A 22,973-nucleotide genomic window follows, 5' to 3' on the forward strand; every position below is an offset into this window, starting at 1 on the left:
TTTCAGTTTTTATAAGTTTACATTCACAAATTCAAATTATGAATGGTCCGTGATGTCTCAAACAATTTGAGAGAATGGTTTGTAATTTTATTACTCTAATGTCAGTATTTTTTTTTTAATTGAAAATTCATTGCTGAATCATTTACAGATCAGAGAAAATTATTATAATATGAATTTCCACCATCACTCAGAACTCCAACTTTCTTAGAAATTCGGTCTAATTTTCCTAATACGGAGGTTCGCTTTATGCTGGTCCACTCTTCAAATTACTGGAGTAGACTGCCCAGAAAACAAAGATGCAGTAACTTAAATCGTTTCTGCATGCAAACCACTGTTCTGAATAGGCTTAACAGAGTGTTGACGAAAACTTGCCCTTTTTTGTTTGTGATGATTCAATTACTTTGAGAAGGTAACTAATTTTTTTTTTCGTTTATAAATTTTCATATTAAACTAGAGTGTTTTGCCCCTTTTTGAAAATGAGTTTTTAAAAAAATATAGTCAACGTTTTCATGTTGATTATATATTAATCAATAACTCAAAGATGTTAAATCTCAGAATTGGCTCTGCAAATTAGATGATGTTTATTTAAAATGTTTTTGTAAATATTGTAAATGCACGCTGAGAGCCGAATTAAGTGATATTGAAAGGCATCATAATACAAACAAATCAAAAGAAAACTGAAGAGACCTTTAGTTTTTAGCATCAGAGTATTACTGTTCAAGAAAACTGGCGATACAGAACATGAAATGGCAAAAAGCAGCACAGCATTTTTCATAGCTGTGCAGGGGAATACAGGTTTTGTGGGGCCTCTTTAAGAAAAAGATTTCAAAATTTCTTTGTATTTTTTTAAAGCTGATGGTCACTCAGACCATGGACATTCAAAGTCCAAAGGTGGTGCAAGCGTACCACCTTTCGATATCGAAGTAATTTATTGAAACATTAAAATAATATAAGTCCTTTCTCCCGCCAATCACAAACCGTTGGCTCAGTTGTACACGAAAATCAGTCAAACTTAACTTAATTAAAATAATGCATTTTTTTTCCCATAATTTGGTGAACAAAAAAATCTGTCTCCGTATGTACTTCTATTATACTTTCCTTTTATAATTTTCTTATATATACATATGTATTTCATAAATTTGTTTGTTCCATGAGTTCTATTGCCAAATGTTTGGAAATAATATATTGTCATTTTTTGTAATTAATATTATTCACATGCTTTCCTAATATTCAAATAAAGACAATAATCAAAAAGACATTGATCAATCAATAAAACATGTGTGTGTATAAGTGTTCCTAGGTCTACCTAAAAAAAAAAAAAACATTCAAACACCTGGCTGCCATGCCTCCCCTTATGTGATACCTGGATATGCCACTGATCCAGAGTAGCATTCTTTTCTCAAATTATTTCAATGTCTACATTGAAATACATGTAATGGGAAGTTATACTTCCACACACTGCTTGGCTGCTAGCTTATATTTGATACTTTTATTCACTGCTCAGCACAAGATCACTTGCCATTTGGTGGGCAATCAGTAGCTTAAAAACAGCTGTAATGGCAGTATCTAGCACTTCCTCCGGTGGGTATGGGATTTTTTATTTTATTTTTGCCCAGTTATTAGGGCAGTAAAAGTTTAAAAACAGATGTTTTCAAGGTGGTTGGCCATGGTACATGTGTAGTTGTGGCCCACCTCCTTGTGGCATAAATGGACACTGGGCAGGCTTTCCAGGTGATTGCCTTCGTGGTGGCAAAGTGGTCAGAAACAACTAAAGAACATAGGCACATTACACAAACATAACATTATACATATTTCTAGCCTTTTACAGAGTCTGTATTCATCACAGTGTACCAAGGTGGAGTTGAACTAATGTTCTGTGCGACCCTACATAAGACACTATTTTACTAATCTAAAATGAAAGAGCAATAAAGCCCAATATGTCCTATTATTATTAATCTTAAATTATAAGAGAAAACCTCATACCTTTATTACAGGACTGTAATTCTCTCAACACTCAATCGCATATAAATGTATTTTTATGTGAATTAGTGTACCATGTTAATTAAATCAATTTATGATTTTTAAAAAGCTACGTATTAAAATCATCATGTATTCAATACTCATATCCAGCCTAGTGCATTGAGAAGATTCGTGGAAAGTCAACAGCCATCAATTCCCCAAACTAACCAGTAACATATGCTAATATGAAAATTGAAATCGTCTTGATAATCTTGACACCACGAAATAAATATACATCGATTTACAGATAATTTAAACTTTAAAATTTTCTAAAACTTCCTGAAAATCTGATTATCACAAGATAACTATACATTAATTTACAATAATAATTTAAACTTTAAAATTGTCTAAAATTCCCTTTAAGAGACTAACTTATTTGGATCGTTTGGGTTCAAAAGAAGTCAAAAGTGGATCACGAATGATATCCTCCCCTTGTTTTATACAAACTTTTTCATAACCTAGCATGAGATTATTTATGCTGACCAATGTATGAACTACTGCTTATCTACGCACATTAGAGTTCACGAATCCAAGATATTGTAAGGTCTACGTACATTAATAGAGTCGGGATTTAATCTCATTTCCAATGTGTCTGCAATTAATAACTTAAAATATTCCTGCTGAGTATTCAGGACCTTCGACTTATCAAAAAAGAACGTGCCCATCACTAATATAACATGAAACGCTAGTTCCGAGGCACCTGTCCTACTTGCCCTAACAGATGCTGTATGCTGTTGCATCCTCTTTGAAAGTGGATTCTGAGTCGAACCAGGCTGAATTGCACCCACCACAAGGAATATTGTAAACAATATTGTGTGCTTTCATGATTGTAATGGTATCAATGGTTGTGCAACTATTTTAAAATCAGTATTCTTGAAAATGTTAATGAATTGTCTGTACAAATATTGTATATAGGGAACTTTAATAAAATATTTCTGATCTGATCTGTTATTTGTTGTACCTGTCTCCATTTTATATTTTGCCTGTTGATTAATTTTCATGATGGTACCTAATGTGTACCCCCTATTTAAAAATCTTTTTGTAAGTTCCATAAGTTCATCTAACAAGCATTCTAGAGTAGAATTGTATCTATATGCATCATAAAATTGGTTAAAAATAATGCTCCGTTTATATTTAAGGGGATGGTAGCTGGAACAGTGTAGGAATTTTCTGGTATTCATTGGTTTTCTATAAATTTTAAATTGTATGTTCTCCATAATTTTCCATAAATTTTAAATTGTATGTTCTCGTTAACCCTGGTTGGAATAAAATTTAGAAAATTATAGCTTTTTTCTGCGAGATTTCCTTTTCTAATGTTAACTTAAGTCTGGTTTTTTTTTTTTTTTTTTTGTTAGTTGTTGGCGCATCGGTGTTTGTGGCCATAATGCAGCTCCCAAAGTTTTTGTGCTACTCTGATCCAAGCCTGAGGCGGGATTCGAACCTGCGACCTTTGGGTTGCCAGGCAGGTACTTTACCCACCTGGCTAGCCCGGTCGGCCTTAAGTCTGGTATGTATTTTATTAACAGTATCCAAGACATTATTACTTGTTGGGATAGCAGAGACGTGGTGTCACAAAGATATAAGGAATGCAGAACTGGAATTTGGGGAGTACAATGTGTACAGAAAAGATAGACAGGACAGAAAGGGAGGGGGTGTTATGCTGTTAATTAAGAAAAACATAAAATCAAAGGAAGTGCACCCAGTTAATATAGATGAACAGTGCTCTGTTGAGTCAGTTTGGTGTGAGATAAGCACTGCGAAAGCAAAAATAACAGTAGGAGTGTGTTATAGGCCTAATGACTTGAATGAGTACAATGAACAATTGTACAGAGAAATAGAGTGGGCCAGTAAATCAGAATGTCTTATAATGGGTGATTTTAACTTCCCAGATATTGACTGGAACTTATGGGTTGGTCACTCACACACTAGTCAGACTTTTGTGGAGTTATTGGATGATTGTTTTCTGCAGCAGCATGTTCGAGAGGCAACCAGAGAAAGTAACACTCTTGATCTGGTTATTAGCAGTGATCATTCGTGTATTAAGAATTTGCAGATAAAGGAACCACTAGGTGGCAGTGATCACAGTGTGCTGAAGTGGGATTTACTCAAAGAGGTAACTACCGTCAGGGGTAAAGGAAAGGGTTTTTGCTTCCGTAAAGGGGAGTACAGTGGTCTCTGACAGTTTTTAAATTCTGTACAGTGGGATCAACTGACGATGTTACAAACAATAAATTCTAAGTGGGAAGCATTCAAAGAATTAATCGTGGAAGCTACTAGACTTTATATACCGATTAAGAAATATCGTTCAAGGTTTAGGCCTAAATGGTTATCAAATGAACTAATGAGACTCGTGACAGAGAAGAAAAATGCATGGGATGCATATAAATTATCAGGTGACGCAGAAGCCTGTGGCAGATATAAGCTAGTCTGTAATCAGGTCACAAAGGAGGTTCGGCAGGCAAAAGCGGATTACGAGAAATCTTTGGCAAAAGATGCTAAGAAAAACAGCAAGGATTTCTTTACTTATATAAACTCTAAAAGGAAGGGGGATGAATATGATTGGTCCACTTGACATCGATGGTTCGACTGTTGATGATCCTGCTCAGATAGCAAACAAACTGAATGAGTATTTTGCATCTACATTCACACGTGAGGAATTATTACAATTTGAAAATGGAAGAAGGTTATCAAATTGTAGCAGTGTGCTTAATGATTTTGTAATAACTGAGAGCAAAGTGGAGGAGAAATTGTTGAAGTTAAACATAAGAAAGGCACCAGGGGTGGATGGGATCTATCCAGTTATTTTAAAGGAGGCGGCAAAGCAACTAAGCAAACCCTTAGCCATAATTATGAGAGCATCCTTGGACTCAGGGGAGGTTCCCACGGACTGGAGATGTGCAAATGTGTCCCCAATTCACAAAGGTGGATCGAAGGGTGACACGAGTAATTACAGACCAGTTAGTTTAACTTCTGTTCCGGGTAAAATAATGGAGTCGCTGGTTAAAGATGCATTGCAGGATCATCTAGACAAGACTGCAGCAATAATTCAAACACAGCATGGGTTTGTTAAGGGAAAGTCTTGTCTGACAAATTTGATTGGTTATTATGATGTGGTCACAAAGGAACTGGATGCAAAAAATAATTTTGATATCATATACTTGGATTTCAGGAAAGCTTTTGACACTGTTGCGCATGGAAGACTACTGTACAAATTGGAGCAGAATGGTATTAAGGGTAAGTTGCTACAATGGATAAAAGGATGGTTAAGTGGGAGAAGACAGAGGGTGGTAATCAATGGGTGCTGCTCTTCGTGGACTAATGTTATTAGTGGAGTCCCACAGGGTTCGGTGTTGGGTCCACTGTTGTTTTGTGTATTTATCAATGATATTGATGAAGGTATATCAGGCTTAATGTCGAAGTTTGCAGATGACACAAAGGTTGGCAGGGTTGTTAATGACAGTAATGGCAGTGTGCTACTGGAACAGGATCTAGATAATTTGGGCAGATGGGCTAAGAAGTGGCAACTGAAATTCAACCTTGACAAATGCAAAGTACTGCATATGGGTAGAAGTAACCCCAGAGAAACGTACCAACTGTGTGGTACTACACTTAAGGTGGTAGAAAATGAAAAAGACCTGGGAGTAATTGTGCAGTCAGATATGAAGTTTTCTGAGCAGTGCAGACAGGCTGCTAGGGCGGGTCATGGGGTTTTGTCAATGATATATAGGAATTTTGCTAGCAGGGAAAGGGAGGTGATTGTCCCTCTGTATAAGGCAATGGTCAGGCCACGCCTTGAGTACTGCGTACAGGTCTGGCGGCTTCATTTTAGGAAGGATGTAGATTTGCTTGAGCGTGTACAGAGAAGAGCAACACGATTGGTGAGGGGAATGAAGGGATTCTCTTACCAAGAGAGGCTTAAGTTCTGCAAATTGCAGTGGCTGGAGACTAGGCACCTGCGCGGTGATCTGATTGAGGTCTATAAGGCCTTGAATGGGTTGAGCACGCTGAATTCTGATGGGATCCTTCCACTTGTTCAGATTACCAACCTACGGGGACATAAGTTCAAATTAAGAAAGGACAGATGTAGAATAGATGTGCGGAAATTTGCCTTTAGCCAGCGGGTGGTTAATTGCTGGAACAAACTTCCATCTGTCGTTGCAGAAGTTGATAGGTTAAATAAATTTAAGGAGGAACTGGACAGGCATTTGGAGGGAATGGTGTGATTTTTTTTTTTTTTTTTTTTTGGCTGATGCTGCATAAGCTCCTACACTTGCTTTCTTGTATCATGTGCCACTACTACTACTACTATATGTACATTAGTAATTATTAAGATGTCATCCAGATCTCTACTGTAAAATGTAATATTTGGAAAAAACTGAGTTAAATATAATTGTTCTATTTTATTCAAATAAATTTCAGCAACAAGTCCACTCAAGGTAAGGCCCATTGGTAACCCAAATATTTGCTTGTATATTTTAGCTTGGAAATAAATATAATTAGCTTGTACAAGGAATTTAATTAAATAGAATATTTCATTCCTAGGTAAATTTGACTTATTTACACTTATTGACTGATCATTAATAAGGTCACATATTACATCTAAGGCATATTATGTCTAAGGCATCCCTAATGATGAGCACGGATTAATGTGGTACCGTGCTCTTTGGACAAGTTAAATTACACAAAATAGGTTAACCAATCAGACCCATTGTCTCGTACAGAAACACAGCCTTTTCAGCACTAGTGACATACCTATATGGCATTATTAAACCATTGTGTTCTACATTAACATTTAGCTTAAAAAATTAGGATATGTTATTTAATCAATTAAAAGGAAAAAATGTTAAAAAGCGATGATGAATTATTCTCTTTAGATGTTGTATCCTGTACATGAATGTACATGTAGAAATATGTCTTAGACGTAATATGTGACCTTATTAATGATCAGTCAATAAGTGTAAATAAGTCAAATTTACCTAGGAATGAAATATTCTATTTAATAAAATTCCTTGTACAAGCTAATTATATTTATTTCCAAGCTAAAATATACAAGCAAATATTTGGGTTACCAATGGGCCTTACCTTGAGTGGACTTGTTGCTGAAATTTATTTGAATAAAATAGAACAATTATATTTAACTCAGTTTTTTCCAAATATTACATTTTACAGTAGAGATCTGGATGACATCTTAATAATTACTAATGTCCATATAGTAAATAATGTCTTGATACTGTTAATAAAATACATACCAGATTTAAGGCCGACCGGGCTAGCCAGGTGGGTAAAGTACCTGCCTGGCAACCCAAAGGTCGCAGGTTCGAATCCCGCCTCAGGCCTGGATCAGAGTAGCGCAAAAACTTTGGGAGTTGCATTATGGCAATAAAATACATGGTTAATAAAATACATACCAGACTTAAGTTAACTTTAGAAAAGGAAATCCCACAGAAAAAAAAGCTATAAATTTTCTAAATTTGACTCTAACCAGGGTTAACGACAATGTACAATTTAAATTTAGAGAAAACCAACGAATACCGGAAAATTCCTACACTGTTCCAGCTAGCATCCCTTTAAATAAAAACGGAGCATTATTTTAAAATAATTTTACAATGCATATAGATACAGTTCTACTCAGGAATGCTTGTTAGATGAAATTATGGAACTTACAAAAAGATTTTTAAATAGGGGGTACACATTGGATACCATCATGAAAATTAGTCAACAGGCAAAATATAAAATGGAGACAAGTACAACAAATAACAGATCAGATCAGAAATATTTTATTAAAAGATCCCTATATACAATATTTGTACAGACAATTCATTAACATTTTCAAGGATACTGAATTGACTCAAGCGTTTAGGGCATAAGCCTCAAGCTATGAAGGAGTCTATACTATGTATAAATATAGTGCAAACGCATCAGAAATACATAGCTATATCTGAATAAATCAGAATATTAGTAAAACGGCATCGTTTTAAGTTATATGTCATATTGTGAATACCTTCACAACGAGTTGCCATGATATTGCACTACTTCGAATAAGTAATGCTTCACGTAAGGAGAAGACTAATGTTACTTATTCTCAGATGGATACCACCACCCAGACGGCACCGTTTCAGGGCTATTTGGCCCTTCTTCTGGATACTGAATTTAAAATAGTTGCACAACCCATAAGTAAACTGCAAGTTGTTCTGAAGCGTACAAAGGTTGATACCATTATAACCATGGAAGCACACAATATTGTTTACAATATTCCTTGTGGTGGGTGCAATTCAGCCTGGTTCGATTCAGAATCCACTTTCGATGAGGATACAACAGCATACGGCATCTGTTAGGGCAGGTAGGACAGGTGCCTCGGAACTAGCATTTCATGCTATTAATGATGGGCACGTGTTCTTTTTGATGAGTCGAAGGTCCTGAATACTCAGCAGGAATATTTTAAGTTATTAATTGCAGAAACATTGGAAATGAGATTAAATCCCGACTCTATTAATGTACGTAGACCTTACAATATCTCGGATTCGTGGACTTTAATGAGCATATATAAGCAGTAGTTCATACATTGGTCAGCATAAATAATCTTGTGCTAGGTTACAAAAAAGTTTTTATAAAACAAGTGGGGATATCATTCGCGATCCACTTTTGACTTATTTTGAACACAGAAACAATCTGAATAAGTTAGTCCCTTAAAGGAAGTTTTAGACAATTTTAAAGTTTAAATTATTTGTAAATTGATGTATAGTTATCTTGTGACCAGATTTTCTGGAAGTTTTAGACAATTTTAAAGTTTAAATTATCTGAAAATTGATGTATATTTATTTCGTGGTGTCAAGATTATCAAGACGATTTCAATTTTCATATTAGCATACATTATTGGTTAGTTTGGGAGATTGATGGCTGTCAACTTTCCATGAATCTTCTCAATGCACTAGGCTGAATATGAGTATTGAATACATGATGATTTTAATATGTAGCTTTTTTAGAAATCATAAATTGATTTAATTAACATGGTACGCTAATTCACATAAAAATACATTTATACACGATTGAGTGTTGAGAGAATTACAATCCTGCAATAAAGGTATGAGGGTTTTCTCTTATAATTTAAGATAACACACTATTCATGTCATGTAATGGCAGTGCCTTGGAGTTTTTAATTTATAGTGGGTTCATCCCTGGGTGATGGTTATTAAATTAAAAATAATATTAGTTATTTGACTAATATCATTTTTAGTGATATTAAAATGGATAACAATGTAATTTCTAAAGTAAGTATAAGCCCAAACTTTGTCATTCTCGAGACAATAGTGATCCCAGACAGTAGAGACAGAAGAACATAATGTAGAGCAGCATTCTTTTTTCAACCAATTGCATCATCTAATAAAATAATTTAGTAATTACCATAACATGATTGACTAACAATAACAGCTTAATAATTTAGCTACTGTAAATTATTAAATATTGTAAAAGTACAATACATTATGTATTTATTACCTTATGTATTAATTAATTTATATATTATTTTCTGAATAAAAACTATACCTCTCTTATTTCATTTCCAGCTCCTTTGTAGTTCTGGAGTTGTTTAAGAATTTCTTTGGAATGCTTTAAAACTTCAGTGACCATAACATAGATTTGTCGTTCTGATTCTGTAGGTTGAGCATCTACAAATACAGGGAAATACAGTTATATATTTACATTTTTAATTTAAAAAAAGTAAATTTCTATTCAATTTTTAATTGAGCTATCATTACTGAAATAAATAAAAAATATTAATCAGTACAATCCTTTAAGAAGTAAAGAGATTTACTTTTTATAAATATTAAAAATTGTTTTTTTTTTTTTGCTTGTAACAACTGCTTTTTTTTTGTTTATAACAATTGGAATAATTATTATAAGAATTGTTCCAGTTTCCAAATCTCTAATACTGTATTTTGTGGGATTAAGGAACTGGAATCCAAATCCTTCAAAATCTGTACACCTTTACAATAACAAATTGTAAAGCCCTGATAAAAATTGCACCTTAACTCTTCTATAAGAACATTCCAGTTTATTCATACTGGTTACTTCCAGTAGTCTTTCTCAGTGTGGAATACTGGATCCTCTGGTAGGTCAATTATATTCCACAACCAAGCTATCAGGCTCTTTGTAAGAGAGCTTCTGCACTATAGTGAAACGTAAATGATCTCAAAAACTTCCAGAGAATATTCCTAACTATAGTGATCGATTTTTATAACAAGCTGTGCATTGACAGCAAACAAGCAATTTTTCATTGACAAGACTTATGGAACCATAGTACTGCAGAAGACCCAGACATTGAAGAACAACAAATGATTCATGAGATGCTTGGAACTATAGTGATTCAACAAATCTTGCTAGCAACTGCTGCCTTCACTCAATCCACCTTCCAGGTCCCATCCCACCATAAGTCTCTAGGACCAAGTGTCATTGAGGAACAGAGACTATTAATTGTTGCATTTCACTTTAAGGTGCATAATCTGTAAAACTGCTGAATTATTTGTAAACCTTTTTCTGTGATACCCATCCAAATTGCATAAATTCTATATGTAATAAAGTTTGTCACTAATGTGGAATTTGGGGGCTGGTTACTCACACACTAGCAGGGCTTTTGTGGATTTATTGGATGATTGTTTTCTACATCAGCATGTTCGGGAGGCAACTAGAGGGAGTAATACTCTTGATTTGATTATCAGCAGTGATTCTTCATGCATTAAGAATCTGCAGATAAATGAACCACTAGGTGGCAGTGATCACAGTGTGCTGAAGTGGGATTTACTGAAAGAGGTAACTACCATTAGGGGTAAAGGGAAGGGTTATTGCTTCCGTAAAGGCGACTACGATGGACTGAGACAGTATTTAAATTCTATACAGTGGGACCAACTGATGATGTTACCAACAGCAAATTCAAAATGGGAAGCATTCAAAGAACTTATCTTGGAAGCTACTAGGCTTTACATACCAACTAAGAAATATTGTTCAAGGTTTAGGCCAAAATGGATGTCAGATGAACTAATGAGGCATATGGCAGAGAAGAAAAATGCATGGGATACTTACAAATTAACACATGACACAGAAGCCTATGATAGATACAAGTTGATATGCAACCAAGTTACAAAGGAGGTTAGGAAGGCGAAGGCAGATTACGAGAAATCCTTGGCAAGGGATGCAAAGAAAAACAGCAAAGAGTTCTTTACTTATGTAAACTCTAGAAGGAAGGGGATGAATCAGATTGGTCCACTTGATATTGATGGGTCAACTGTTGATGATCCTGCTCAGGTAGCTAACAAACTAAATGAATATTTTGCATCGACATTCACACATGAGGAGTTATTCAGCAAGGGGAATGCCAGAGGTGTATTCAACTCTAGCAGTAAGCTACAGAATCTTGAAATAACTGGGAGTAAAGTGGAGGAGAAACTGTTGAAGATAAACACAAGAAAGGCACCCGAGGTGGATGGGATCTATCCAGTTATATTAAAGGAGGCAGCAAAGGAAGTAAGCAAACCCTTAGCCATAATTATGAGAGCTTCCTTGGACTCAGGGGAGGTACCCATAGACTGGAAATGTGCAAATGTGACCCCAATTCACAAAGGAGGATCAAAGGCTGACACAAGTAACTATAGACCTGTGAGCTTAACTTCTGTTCCAGGAAAATTAATGGAGGCACTGGTTAAAGAAGCACTGCAGGATCATTTAGACAAGACTTCAGTTATAGCTCAGACACAGCATGGTTTTGTTAAGGGGAAGTCTTGCCTGACCAACTTGATTGGATACTATGATGCAGTCACAAAAGAACTGGATGCAGGGAATAACTTTGATATTATATACTTGGATCTTAGAAAGGCTTTTGATACTGTTGCACATGGAAGACTGCTACACAAATTGGAGCAGTGTGACATTGGAGGCAAATTGCTGCTATGGATAAAGGGGTGGTTGAGTGGGAGAAGACAGAGAGTGGTAATCAATGGACACTGCTCATCGTGGACTAATGTTATTAGTGGAGTCCCTCAGGGCTCAGTGTTGGGTCCATTATTGTTTTCTGTATTTATAAATGATATTGATGATGGTATATCAAGCTTAATGCCCAAGTTTGCAGATGATACAAAGGTTGGCAGGGTTGTCAAGGACACTACTGACACTACACTGCTGCAACAGGATCTGGAAAGGTTGAGCAGATGGGCTGAGAGGTGGCAAATGAAGTTTAACATTGACAAATGTAAAGTACTACACATGGGAAACAGCAACCCCAGGGCAACGTATCAACTCTGTGGTACTACACTGACAGTGGTAGAGAATGAAAGGGACTTGGGGGTGATTGTGCAGGCAGATATGAAGTTCTCTGAGCAGTGCAGATGGGCTGCAAGAGTAGCTCATGGAGTATTGTCAATGATATACAGGAATTTTTCCAGCAGGGATAAGGAGGTGATTATTCCATTGTATAAGGCAATGGTCAGGCCACACCTAGAGTACTGTATACAGGTCTGGAGGCCTCATTTCAAGAAGGATGTAGAGCTGCTGGAACGAGTACAGAGAAGGGCAACAAGATTAGTGAATGGAACAAAGGGGTGCTCTTACGAGGAAAGGCTTAAGTTTTGCAAATTACAGTGTCTGGAGACTAGGCACCAGCGAGGTGATCTGATAGAGGTGTATAAAGCCTTGAATGGTTTAAGCATGCTCAATGCTGATGGGATTCTTCCTCTAGCTCAGAAAAATCACCCGAGAAGGCATAAATTCAAATTGAGGAAAGACAGATGTAGGATAGACGTGCGGAAATTTGCCTTTAGCCAGCGGGTGGTTGGTTGGTGGAACAGGCTGCCATCCCTTGTGGTGGAGGTTGATAGCCTAAATAAGTTTAAGGCTCAGCTGGACAGGTATTTTGAACGAACAGAGGGGTGAAGTGGAAGTGGGGTTTTTTTTTTTTTTTTTTTGGCTGATGCTGCATAAGCTTGCTTTCTTGCATCAAATGCCTCTACTAATGCTAATGCTAATGCTAACAAGATTAGTGAATGGAACAAAGGGGTGCTCTTACGAAGAAAGGCTTAAGTTTTGCAAATTACAGTGTCTGGAGACTAGGCACCAGCGAGGTGATCTGATAGAGGTGTATAAAGCCTTGAATGGTTTAAGTATGCTCAATGCTGATGGGATTCTTCCTCTAGCTCAGAAAAATCACCTGAGAGGGCATAAATTCAAATTGAGGAAAGACAGATGTAGGATAGACGTGCGGAAATTTGCCTTTAGCCAGCGGGTGGTTGGTTGGTGGAACAGACTTCCATCCCTTGTGGTGGAGGTTGATAGCCTAAATAAGTTTAAGGCTCAGCTGGACAGGTAGTATTTTGAACGAATAGAGGGGTGAAGTGGAAGTGGGTTTTTTTTTTTTTGGCTGATGCTGCATAAGCTTGCTTTCTTACATCAAATGCCTCTACTAATGCTAATGCTAATTTCAGTACAAGCAATAATTCTTTGATCAAAATCTACAATGTTATCATGGAAGCCAAAAGTTTTAGTCCCCAACTTTCAAGGGTTGCAAAATGAATAATTATTGAGGAATTTTCATATAACAGAGGCACTGAATTTTCTTGTTTGCATCAATGAGCACACAGTAATCTTGATAAAGCCCTGAATAGACCGATAAAAATTAACTTTTAAGTTTCATTTTACCTAGCATAATCACAATGTCATATTTCAATAACTCCTGGATATTCCTATATGCTGAATTCAACTCAATGTTTTCTTTTATTATTTTATAATATAAAATATTACATATTTATTAAAGTGAAAAAAACTCATTCACATTAATTTTTGATGATGACTGATAAAACTGGTATCAGAAAATAATGCTGCTTGGATATCTACAGATGTACCAAGCAGTTTGTACTTCGGGTGGTAAGAGAGTTAAGTCAGATCATGAAAAAGATTTGGAACAGACGTCAAAGAATCGTACTAAAGAATTCTTTATATACACTGAGTGATCACTGAATTATGACCACCTACCTAATACTTTGTAGGTCCTCCTTTTGTTCTCAGTACAGCAGCTATCTGATGTGGCATTGATTCAACAAGATGTCAGAAGCGTTCGGGAGGTATGGCCAACCAAGCTGTGTGTAATGTGGTCAGCAATGCAGGTATGGAGGTGTATCCAGATGTGTGATATGCCTTTCCATAGTGTCCCACAAGTGCTCTATTGGATTGATATCGGGGGAGTTTGGAGGCCAATCAATATGCTGGAAGTCAGAACTGTGTTCCTCAAACCATTCCTACAACAAGTGCCCGATGGCTCGGCACATTGTCATCTTGGATGACACCATTGCCATTCGGGAAAAAGTGTAACATAGCGGGGTGTACAGTCAGCAAGCAGTTGACGATAGTGGAGACCACTGATACGTTGTTCCACATGTACCAGGGGTCCAAGTTCCTGCCAGTGAAACATGCCCCACACCATACAACAGCCTCCACCGGCCTGCACTTTTGATACCATGCATGATGGATCAAGAGCCTCGTGTTGTTGATGCCAAATCCATACACGACCATCCACAGTGTGGAGTAAATAACATGCCTCATCTGACCAGCATACTATCTTCCAGTCTTCTAACATCCAACTTGCATGTTCTTTGCACCAGGCTAGGCTTTTATGCCAATGAACCTTGGTTAGGAGAGGATGCTGTAGGGGTCATCTGCTGGTATAGCTCATACGTGTGAGCTTATAATGCATGGTCATGCCAGATATTGTTTCGGGCTGGACAATGTTGTATTGGGTAGTCAACTCTTCAACAGTGTTGCACCTGTTCACCTGTATGAGTCGTCAGACGCGGCGCTCACCTCTAACATCAACCTTTCACTGACCTTTGCAGTTTTGCCATCAGGTCGTTGTTTGAACATTTTGATGCCAGTCCTGGTACACTAACTATGGCAGCTCTTGAACACCCCACCAGTTTAGTTGTTTGGGAAATTGAGGCACCAGCTTGTCCCACAATCTGGCACCCACAAAGTCTGATAAATCCTTTCTTTTACACATCATGCTCCGAATTTTACTACCTACTGAACCACTGACATCTTATATATGCTACGTAGGTCAAATAATTTCGCACTCTCGTACCTCACGTGGTCAATGGGTTGCATTCAGTTTTCATAGGGGTGGTCATAAGTCAGTAATCACTCAGTGCATGTGAATATGAAAAAGGAAGGCATGAATTATATTGGCCCACTGCAGGGGGGGGAAAGTTAGTATAAATGGGCAAAAGCATATATAGTCAATAAGTTAAATACAATTTTTGCATCTACATTCACAAAAGTATATATATATTTTTGCAGGGAATAAGACTGTTAATTTATCAAACAAATATTTGACATTAAACTGATTTAGTATTAGTAGCAGAAAATGATGCAAGAAAGAAAGCTTACACAGCAAAAAAAAAAAAAAAAACCTACCCTTCCGACATTACCTGTCTATCTCCTCCAAGTTTGTCTAGTTCTTCCTTGAATTTTTTCAAACTATTCACTTATACAACACAGTAGTTTGTTGTGACAATCAACTATCTATTGGCTGAAGGCAAATTTCCACACATCTATTCTGCAACCATCATCAATTTGAATTTATGTTCCCTTGGGTGAGCCCCAGCAGGTGGTGGATGGCAAATGACTCATAGATATATGGGTTAGCTGTAAATAAGTAGTCTCAGACCAAGGCCACAAGTTATCAGGCTGTGGGGAGGATTTTTGGTGGCAAGGAAGCTCTTCAATAAATAACACAAAGTCAATGATGACCTTGTGATATGGAGTATCACTACCAGTAACTAAGTGCAGCCAATGTTTCATTGCCAAAAGACAACATTCCTGCAAGCTGAAAGCAGTAACCCTCCCCCTCCAAAGGGCTGGGTGTGGGGCAAACTACCCAACCTTGTAAAAAAACAAATGTTACAAAACCAAACTAGAGAAGCCAGAGTGGCAAACAGAAACAACCAATACAAGGACAAGGTAAGCAAGATTGCAACATGAAACGTTTTGAGTATAAACATTTAAAAACTTTAGCATTAGTTGAGACATATGATAGGATAGATGTGCAGAAGTTTGCCTTTAGCCAGTGGGTAGTTGGTTGGTGGAACAGACTTCCATCCTTTGTTGTGGAAGTTGATAGCCTAAATAAATTTGAGGAAAGACAGATGTAGGATAGACGTGCGGTAATTTGCCTTTAGCCAGCGGGTGGTTGGTTGGTGGAACAGACTTCCATCCCTTGTAGTAGAGGTTGATAGCCTAAATAAGTTTAAGGCTCAGCTGGACAGGTATTTTGAACGAACAGAGGGGTGAAGTGGGTTTTTTTTTTTTTTTTTTTTGGCTGATGCTGCATAAGCTTGCTTTCTTGCATCAAATGCCTCTACTAATGCTAAAAATGCTAATGCTAAATTTAAGCCTGAGCTGGACAAGTATTTGGAACGAATGGAGGGGTGAAATGGTAGCAGTTTTTTTTTGGCTGATGTTGCGTAAGCTTGCTTTCTTGGATCATATGCCTCTACTAATGCTAATGCTGCAAGAAAGCAAGCTTATATAGCATCAGCCAAAAAAAAAAAAAAAAAACCCCCTTCCCATTTCACCCATCTGGTCACTCCAAATGTTTGTCTAGTTCAGCCTTAAATTTATTTAAGCTATCAACTTCCACAACAACAGTTGAAAGTCTGTTCCAGCAATCAACTACCTGCTGGCTAAAGGCAAACTTCTGCACATCGATTCTACAACTGTCTTTCCTCAATTTGAATCTATGCCCCCTCAGGTTCTTAATCTCAGCAAGTGGAAGTATCCCAACAGCATTGAGCCTGCTCAAACCATTCAAGGCCTTACACACCTCAATCAGATCTCCTTACAGGTGCCTAGTCTCCAGATGCTGCAACTTGCAGAACTTAAGCCTCTCGTGATAAGAGCACCCCTTTGTTCCTCTCACCAATCTTGTTGCCACCAAATTTGTAGAAAGTACTGGAGAAGTATAAAATTCAGGTAGTGGCCCTGCAGTGGTGGAGTGGAAAGGCAGTAACATAATGGACTCTAAAGAATATACCATTCTTCTTCAGTGGAGTTGTGAGCAATATGTTTAGGACTGGCTTTATGGTAGCAAAGAAATTAAAGCATACAATACTGAATTTTTAACCAGTGAATGAAAGACTGTACACTGAGACTAAAAGCAAAAATGTTCAACATCTAATTTGTGTCCATGCCCCAATCAAGGATGCTGTAGAGGATGAGAAGAATATATTTTACAAGTGTCTTGAACAAGTGTACAACAAGACCCCACAGCATGAAGTAAAAATAATATTTGGGGATATGAATGCTAAAGTAGGGAAGGAAGAAGTCATTAGATCAATGATCATGACCCAGCAGCACATACTTCAACCATAAAAACAATCACAAAGTAATACGGACCTCTTCAGACAAGATAACCAAAAATCAAATGGACCATGATTTGATAGACTGGCAATGTGGGTCAAATGTGATGGATATAAGAATATGCAGGGGAGCAGATGCAGACTCTGACCACTTCATGTATCAAGTACAGGCAAAGTATAGTGAACCTTAATAAAGAGACTCACATTAATGTCCAGATACTCAACAGTAATGAGGCAATCAAGCAGAATTACAGGAAGGAACTATAGAAACAAACTGGAATGTAATCAATTCAAAGCTATGGTAACAGAAGTAATTTGGGACAAAAGACAGAACTGAGAAGTGGGTGGTTTAATAATTAAGATGGGGCAGTCAACAAAGATGGATATAGTATTGATTGTCAAGCAGCACCAGGAACCCCCCCCCTAACTCTGTCACAATGATGGACAGTGTAGGATAAGAACAAACTGAGACCTGTACTAGCTTTACAAAGACCCATATCTGATAATAAATAAGGAAAAGAAGATTAAGATGGCTAGGGCATGTGGAGAGGATGGAAGAGAATAGAGCTACTGTCAAAGTTGTGCCAAAACCCAATGGAAAAGAAAGAGGAGAAAGACTGGGAAGAGATGGCTCACTGACAAAGATCTGATAAAAATGGGAGTCAGGGGTTGGTGAAGGAGGGCAAGAAGCACAGAAGAGGGGGCAGACATTGTTAAGGAGGTGTGTGTGTGTGTGTGTGTGTGTGTGTGTGTGTGTGTGTGTGTGTGTGTGTGTGTGTGTGTGTGTGTGTGTGTGTGTGATTTGGTTTTTAGGAGCATTAGCAACTAAGGCCATATTGCTCCGGGAAATGCGGTGGTCATTTCCTGACCTTTCCACATCCTCCATATTTGGTGGTGACGGGCTCGAACCCCGGTCTAATCAAGAAGCGTGTGCTATGCACTGCTGCTCCTTCCCACCTGGCTATGGAGGCACCCATTTTAAGGAGGCCAAAGCTCTACAAGGGCTATAGTCCCAGGAGAGTGAGTAAGTCATGTGAATAGTCTGAGCAAGAAGAAGCTCAGCACATCGGGTTTGTAAATGAGCTATATATCTACACTGTGTAGAGAATTTCAATGTCTGACTGCACAATTAACCTCAGGTCTTTTCTGTTCTCCACTATCCTGAATGTGATTCAATAGAGTTATGTTATTCAGAGATTGCTGCTACCCATATGTAGTACCTTGTATTTGTCAATGTTAAACTTAAACTTAAATTGACACTTCTCAGCTCACTGCCTAATTTTTCTAGGTCTTGTACAGTAGTATACCTTGATTACCATCATTAACCACCCTTCCAACTTTTGTATAATCTGCAAAATTATACATTAAGCCTGAATGTCTTTATCAATATCATTAATAAATATAGAGACTACTGTTATTAGTGGGGAACTCTACTAATAACAGTAGTCTAAGAAGAGCAGATAACTCTTTGTTATAACTGATAATAACTCTTTGTCTTCTCCCATGTAACAATTCCTTTATCCATAACATTAACTTTCCATTAATGCCATGCTACTCCAATTTATACAGCAATATGTTTTTAAGGTGGTAGATGACTTTCATCAACCGGTGAAATACCACCACTTTGCTTATTGGAGGCTTGAAGTGGTGAAACCCATGTTCAGTCTTTAGAGCAAAGTTTCCGGCATCCCCCTCCATACTTCTCCTTCAACCCATGCACGGTACTAAGTACTATAGGTTTTGATACCTTTCGTGTTTGGGGTTTTCATTAAAAAAAAAAAAATATATATATATATACATTTTATGTGGAACAGTGCTTTTCTGAAATCCTTATGTGAAACAAAAGCTTTTCTGAAACCTAAGTATATGATATTAAAATTAATATTTGCATCCAGTTCCTTTGTTACTGCATCACTTCATCCAATCAGATCGGTCAGACAAGCTCATCCCTTAACAAATCATGCTGTGACTGCAGCACAATTGCATTCCTGTCTAGGTGGTCCTGCATTATTTCTTTATCAATAATTCCCTTATTTTCCATGGAACAGAAGTCAAGCTAACAGGCCTGTAATTAGTCACTTCACCTTTTGATCTCTCCCTTGTGAACAGGAGAGACCTTTGCACATCTTCAGTCCATAGGGACCTCACCTGAATTCAAGGATGATCTCATAATTATGGGCAAAAGCTTCCCTAACCCTTTTGCTTTTCTTAATAAATTGTACACATCCAATAAATCCACAAGAATTCTGTTACAGTGCGATTGGTAACCCAAAAGTTCCAGCCAATATTCAGAATGTTAAACTCTTAAATTAAAAAACCCTTAAGATATTTTTTAAGGTCTGTAATGTTAGGAACTTAAAATCTTAAGTTGAAAGTTAAATTTTAGATTTTGGAAAGGTAAGGGAATTTGGTAAGAAATAATAAGACTTTTGAGCCTTTTGTTGCAACATTTAGGAACTGAAGCTAAATACTCTAATCTATTCGACCAAAGTGTGAATACATAACAGCAGTCAATGATCCTTATTTAAAGCACCAGATCAAACTGGTAAATGCATAGTTAAGCACAATATTTCAACTACATAAAAGGTTACTGTATAATTTGGAACATGGTGAAGTCACAGAGAAAATGTTTCAATGGATTGCAGAATAGCTGCACAGAAGGAGGCAGAGGAATTTGATTAATGATTATTCTTTAGATTGGACTAATGTAAGAAGTGGAGTCCCCTGCTGATTGGTACTGAGACCAATGTTATTTCTAATTTTCTTAAATGACACCAATAAAGAATGGATACAGAATATGTCAAGATTGGAAGAATAGTCAGTGATCAGTACTCTTTCAGGATGACTCGGTTAGGCTTCAAGGATGGTCAGAAAAGGGCCAGCAGCTATGTTTTAATGAAGCAAAATGCAAGGAAGGTCTTACATTTGGAGAACAGCAATCCTAAAATAACTTATACACTTGGTGGGGTAGAAGTAAAAACAGTTGAGGAAGATTAGTAGTGGCATATGATGCAAGAAAGCAAGCTTATACAGCATCAGCAAAAAAAAAAAAAAACCACACTTCCCATTTTACCTATCCATTCCCTCCAAAAGCTTGTCTAGTTCTTCCTTGAATTTATTTAAGCTATCAAACTTCCACAACGATAGATGGAAGTTTGTTCTGGCAATCAACCACTCATTGGCTAAAGGCAAATTTCTGCACATTTATTGTGCAACCTATTTGCCTTTCTTCAATTTGAATTTATGCCTGAGCAAGAGAAAGGAACCCATCAGGATGAGCTTGCTCAAACCATTCAAGCCTTAAACACCTCAACCAGATCACTTGCAGGTGCCTGTTCTCTAGACACTACCATTCGCAGTAATGAAGTCTTCCTTGTTAAGAGCACCCCTTTGTTGCCCTCACCAATCTCATTGCACTTCTCTGTACTTGTTCCAGCAACTCTATATCCTTCCTAAAATGAGGCCTCCAGACCTTATGCAGTGCTCAAGGTGTGGCCTGACCATTATACAAAGGAATAATTACCTCCTTATCCCTGTTAGCAAAATTCCTGTATAATAAGGACATCTGCCAGGACATCTCAAAACCCTATGAGATGTCCTGGCAGCCTGTATGCACTGCTCAGAGAATTTCACATCTCACTGCACAATTATCCCCAGGTCTTTTTCATTCTCCATTACCCTGAGTGTAGTACCACACAACTGGTACACTGGGGGTTACTGCTACCCATATACAGTACTTTATACAGTTGCCATCTCTCAGCTCATCTGCCTAACTTTTCTAGATCTTATTGCAGTAGCATACTGTCATTAACAACCCTGCCAACCTTTGTATCATATGTAAACTTGAACACTGAATATGATATGCCTTGATCAATATCATCGATATATATATATATAGAAAACAACAATGAGCCCAACACTGAACCCTGGGGGACTCCACTAATAACATTAGTCCACAAAGAGCAGTGTCCATTGATTACCATTCTCTTGGTAGCTATTCATCTTAGAAGTGACTTAACTGAGGTCTATAAGGCTCTGTGAGAGGAGAAAGTAAAAATGAATGAGGGTGAGATTTTCACTGTTATAAATGATCTCAGAACTGGGGGGATTACAAATTAAAATTATAGGAGAAGAGAAACATCCTAGATTATAGGATATTTTCTTTTAGCTGGTGAATTTTTAATTACTGCAATTAGTTGCCTCCATGGGTGGTTAAGGCAGACAGCTTGGAGGAAATTCAAAGTCAGCTGGATAGGTACCTATGTGAGGAGGGAATCACATAAATAGTTTATTTTATTTTGACTTTCCCAGAAACAAGATGAGGACCTCCTTACACTATGGCTAATACTATTTATCATAATTTGATTCAGAACTGGAATTTGGTTGCCAGTGTATGCTACTAACATGCTGATTACTTTTCAACTAAAATAAGATGATGCAAAAATCTATGAAATACTGCATGAAATATATACACACTGATAGGATATCACATATACAAACATGAAAAGTGCATTTCTTTATACAAAAAAAAAAAAAAAAAAACAGTAGCAGCAAAGCATATTACTATTAATTAGGAAGAAACAACACTTCACTGTGTAGCAGCAGAACACTTATTTAATTAATAGCTCCCTTTACACTCAGACTGAAAAAAAAATATATATATATAAAATTAAAATACATATTATGTACTGTCTTGAGGATTTTATCAGCAGAACATGAAGATTAGAATAATTAGTTACACTTTGAAATTATATCATATACATATGATATTTACATCCTCAAGATAAAGTAACATATAGTCTTAATTTTATTATTATTATATTTTTTTAGTCCGAGTGTACAGGAAGCTATTAATCATGCTTATAACCATGTTCTTACTATTAGTTAATTTTAATGAGACAAGTCTGCTTACACGGAACAAGATATTAACAGGCCAACCTTATTCAAAAAGTTTTTGAAATTATCAGATTTTTGATGTAGAAGATGGTTCCTTACTAAGTTCTGATAAGTCACCATGAACTCTTAGACTAATTGTGAAGAGGACACTTTATACTACAGAATAACAAAAATAAAACAGTTCCAGCAGTTACTAATGGTAAAATTTGATATTTATTTTTTTATTTATTTTTATTTCCAGTTTGAGTGACATCGTGGGGTTGCTCAAACTTCTAGTTCATCTCAATCATCAGTTAATATAACAACTGTAAGAGATTAGTTTCTAATTACCAATAAACAATGTCTTGTTTTCATATTTAATCTTATATCTGCCTGTATGATGATTAAACTCACTCTTCCAGCACTGAGGAAGAGTTCTGATAATTAACAGCAATTAACAGCAATGCTGAAATGAAATACTGAATGAAAGCACAGGTGACCTTGTGAGCATCCTCTGACCAGAGATATTGTTATGTCATATATACTAACTTCCTCTGTGGTTGCTGTTAAAGGGATAACCTTTGCTGTTAGTTGAAAGTCGAACTGTATGGGCAAGAGAGGAGAGATGACTTCTTCATTGGTTTGATTGTGTCAGCTGTAGAACGATATACATGTTGGCAGTTTCCTATA

The 22,973-nt window shown here is 36.9% G+C and overlaps 1 protein-coding gene across 1 annotated transcript in view; it reads right to left on the minus strand.

Moving 5' to 3' along the window:
* Positions 1–22,973, minus strand: part of LOC150087524 (CYFIP-related Rac1 interactor B-like) — an 89,943-nt gene that overhangs the window by 56,209 nt on the left and 10,761 nt on the right. Inside the window, exon 2 of the mRNA XM_090372514.1 lies at positions 9,562–9,683. Within this exon, the coding sequence (XP_090228640.1) occupies positions 9,562–9,683 (122 nt within the window). The remainder of the gene's footprint in view (positions 1–9,561; positions 9,684–22,973) is intronic.

Source organism: Mastigoproctus giganteus, chromosome 4 (assembly GCF_048544385.1).
Source record: "Mastigoproctus giganteus isolate SK-2022 chromosome 4, ASM4854438v1, whole genome shotgun sequence".
Lineage (NCBI taxonomy): Eukaryota > Metazoa > Arthropoda > Arachnida > Uropygi > Thelyphonidae > Mastigoproctus > Mastigoproctus giganteus.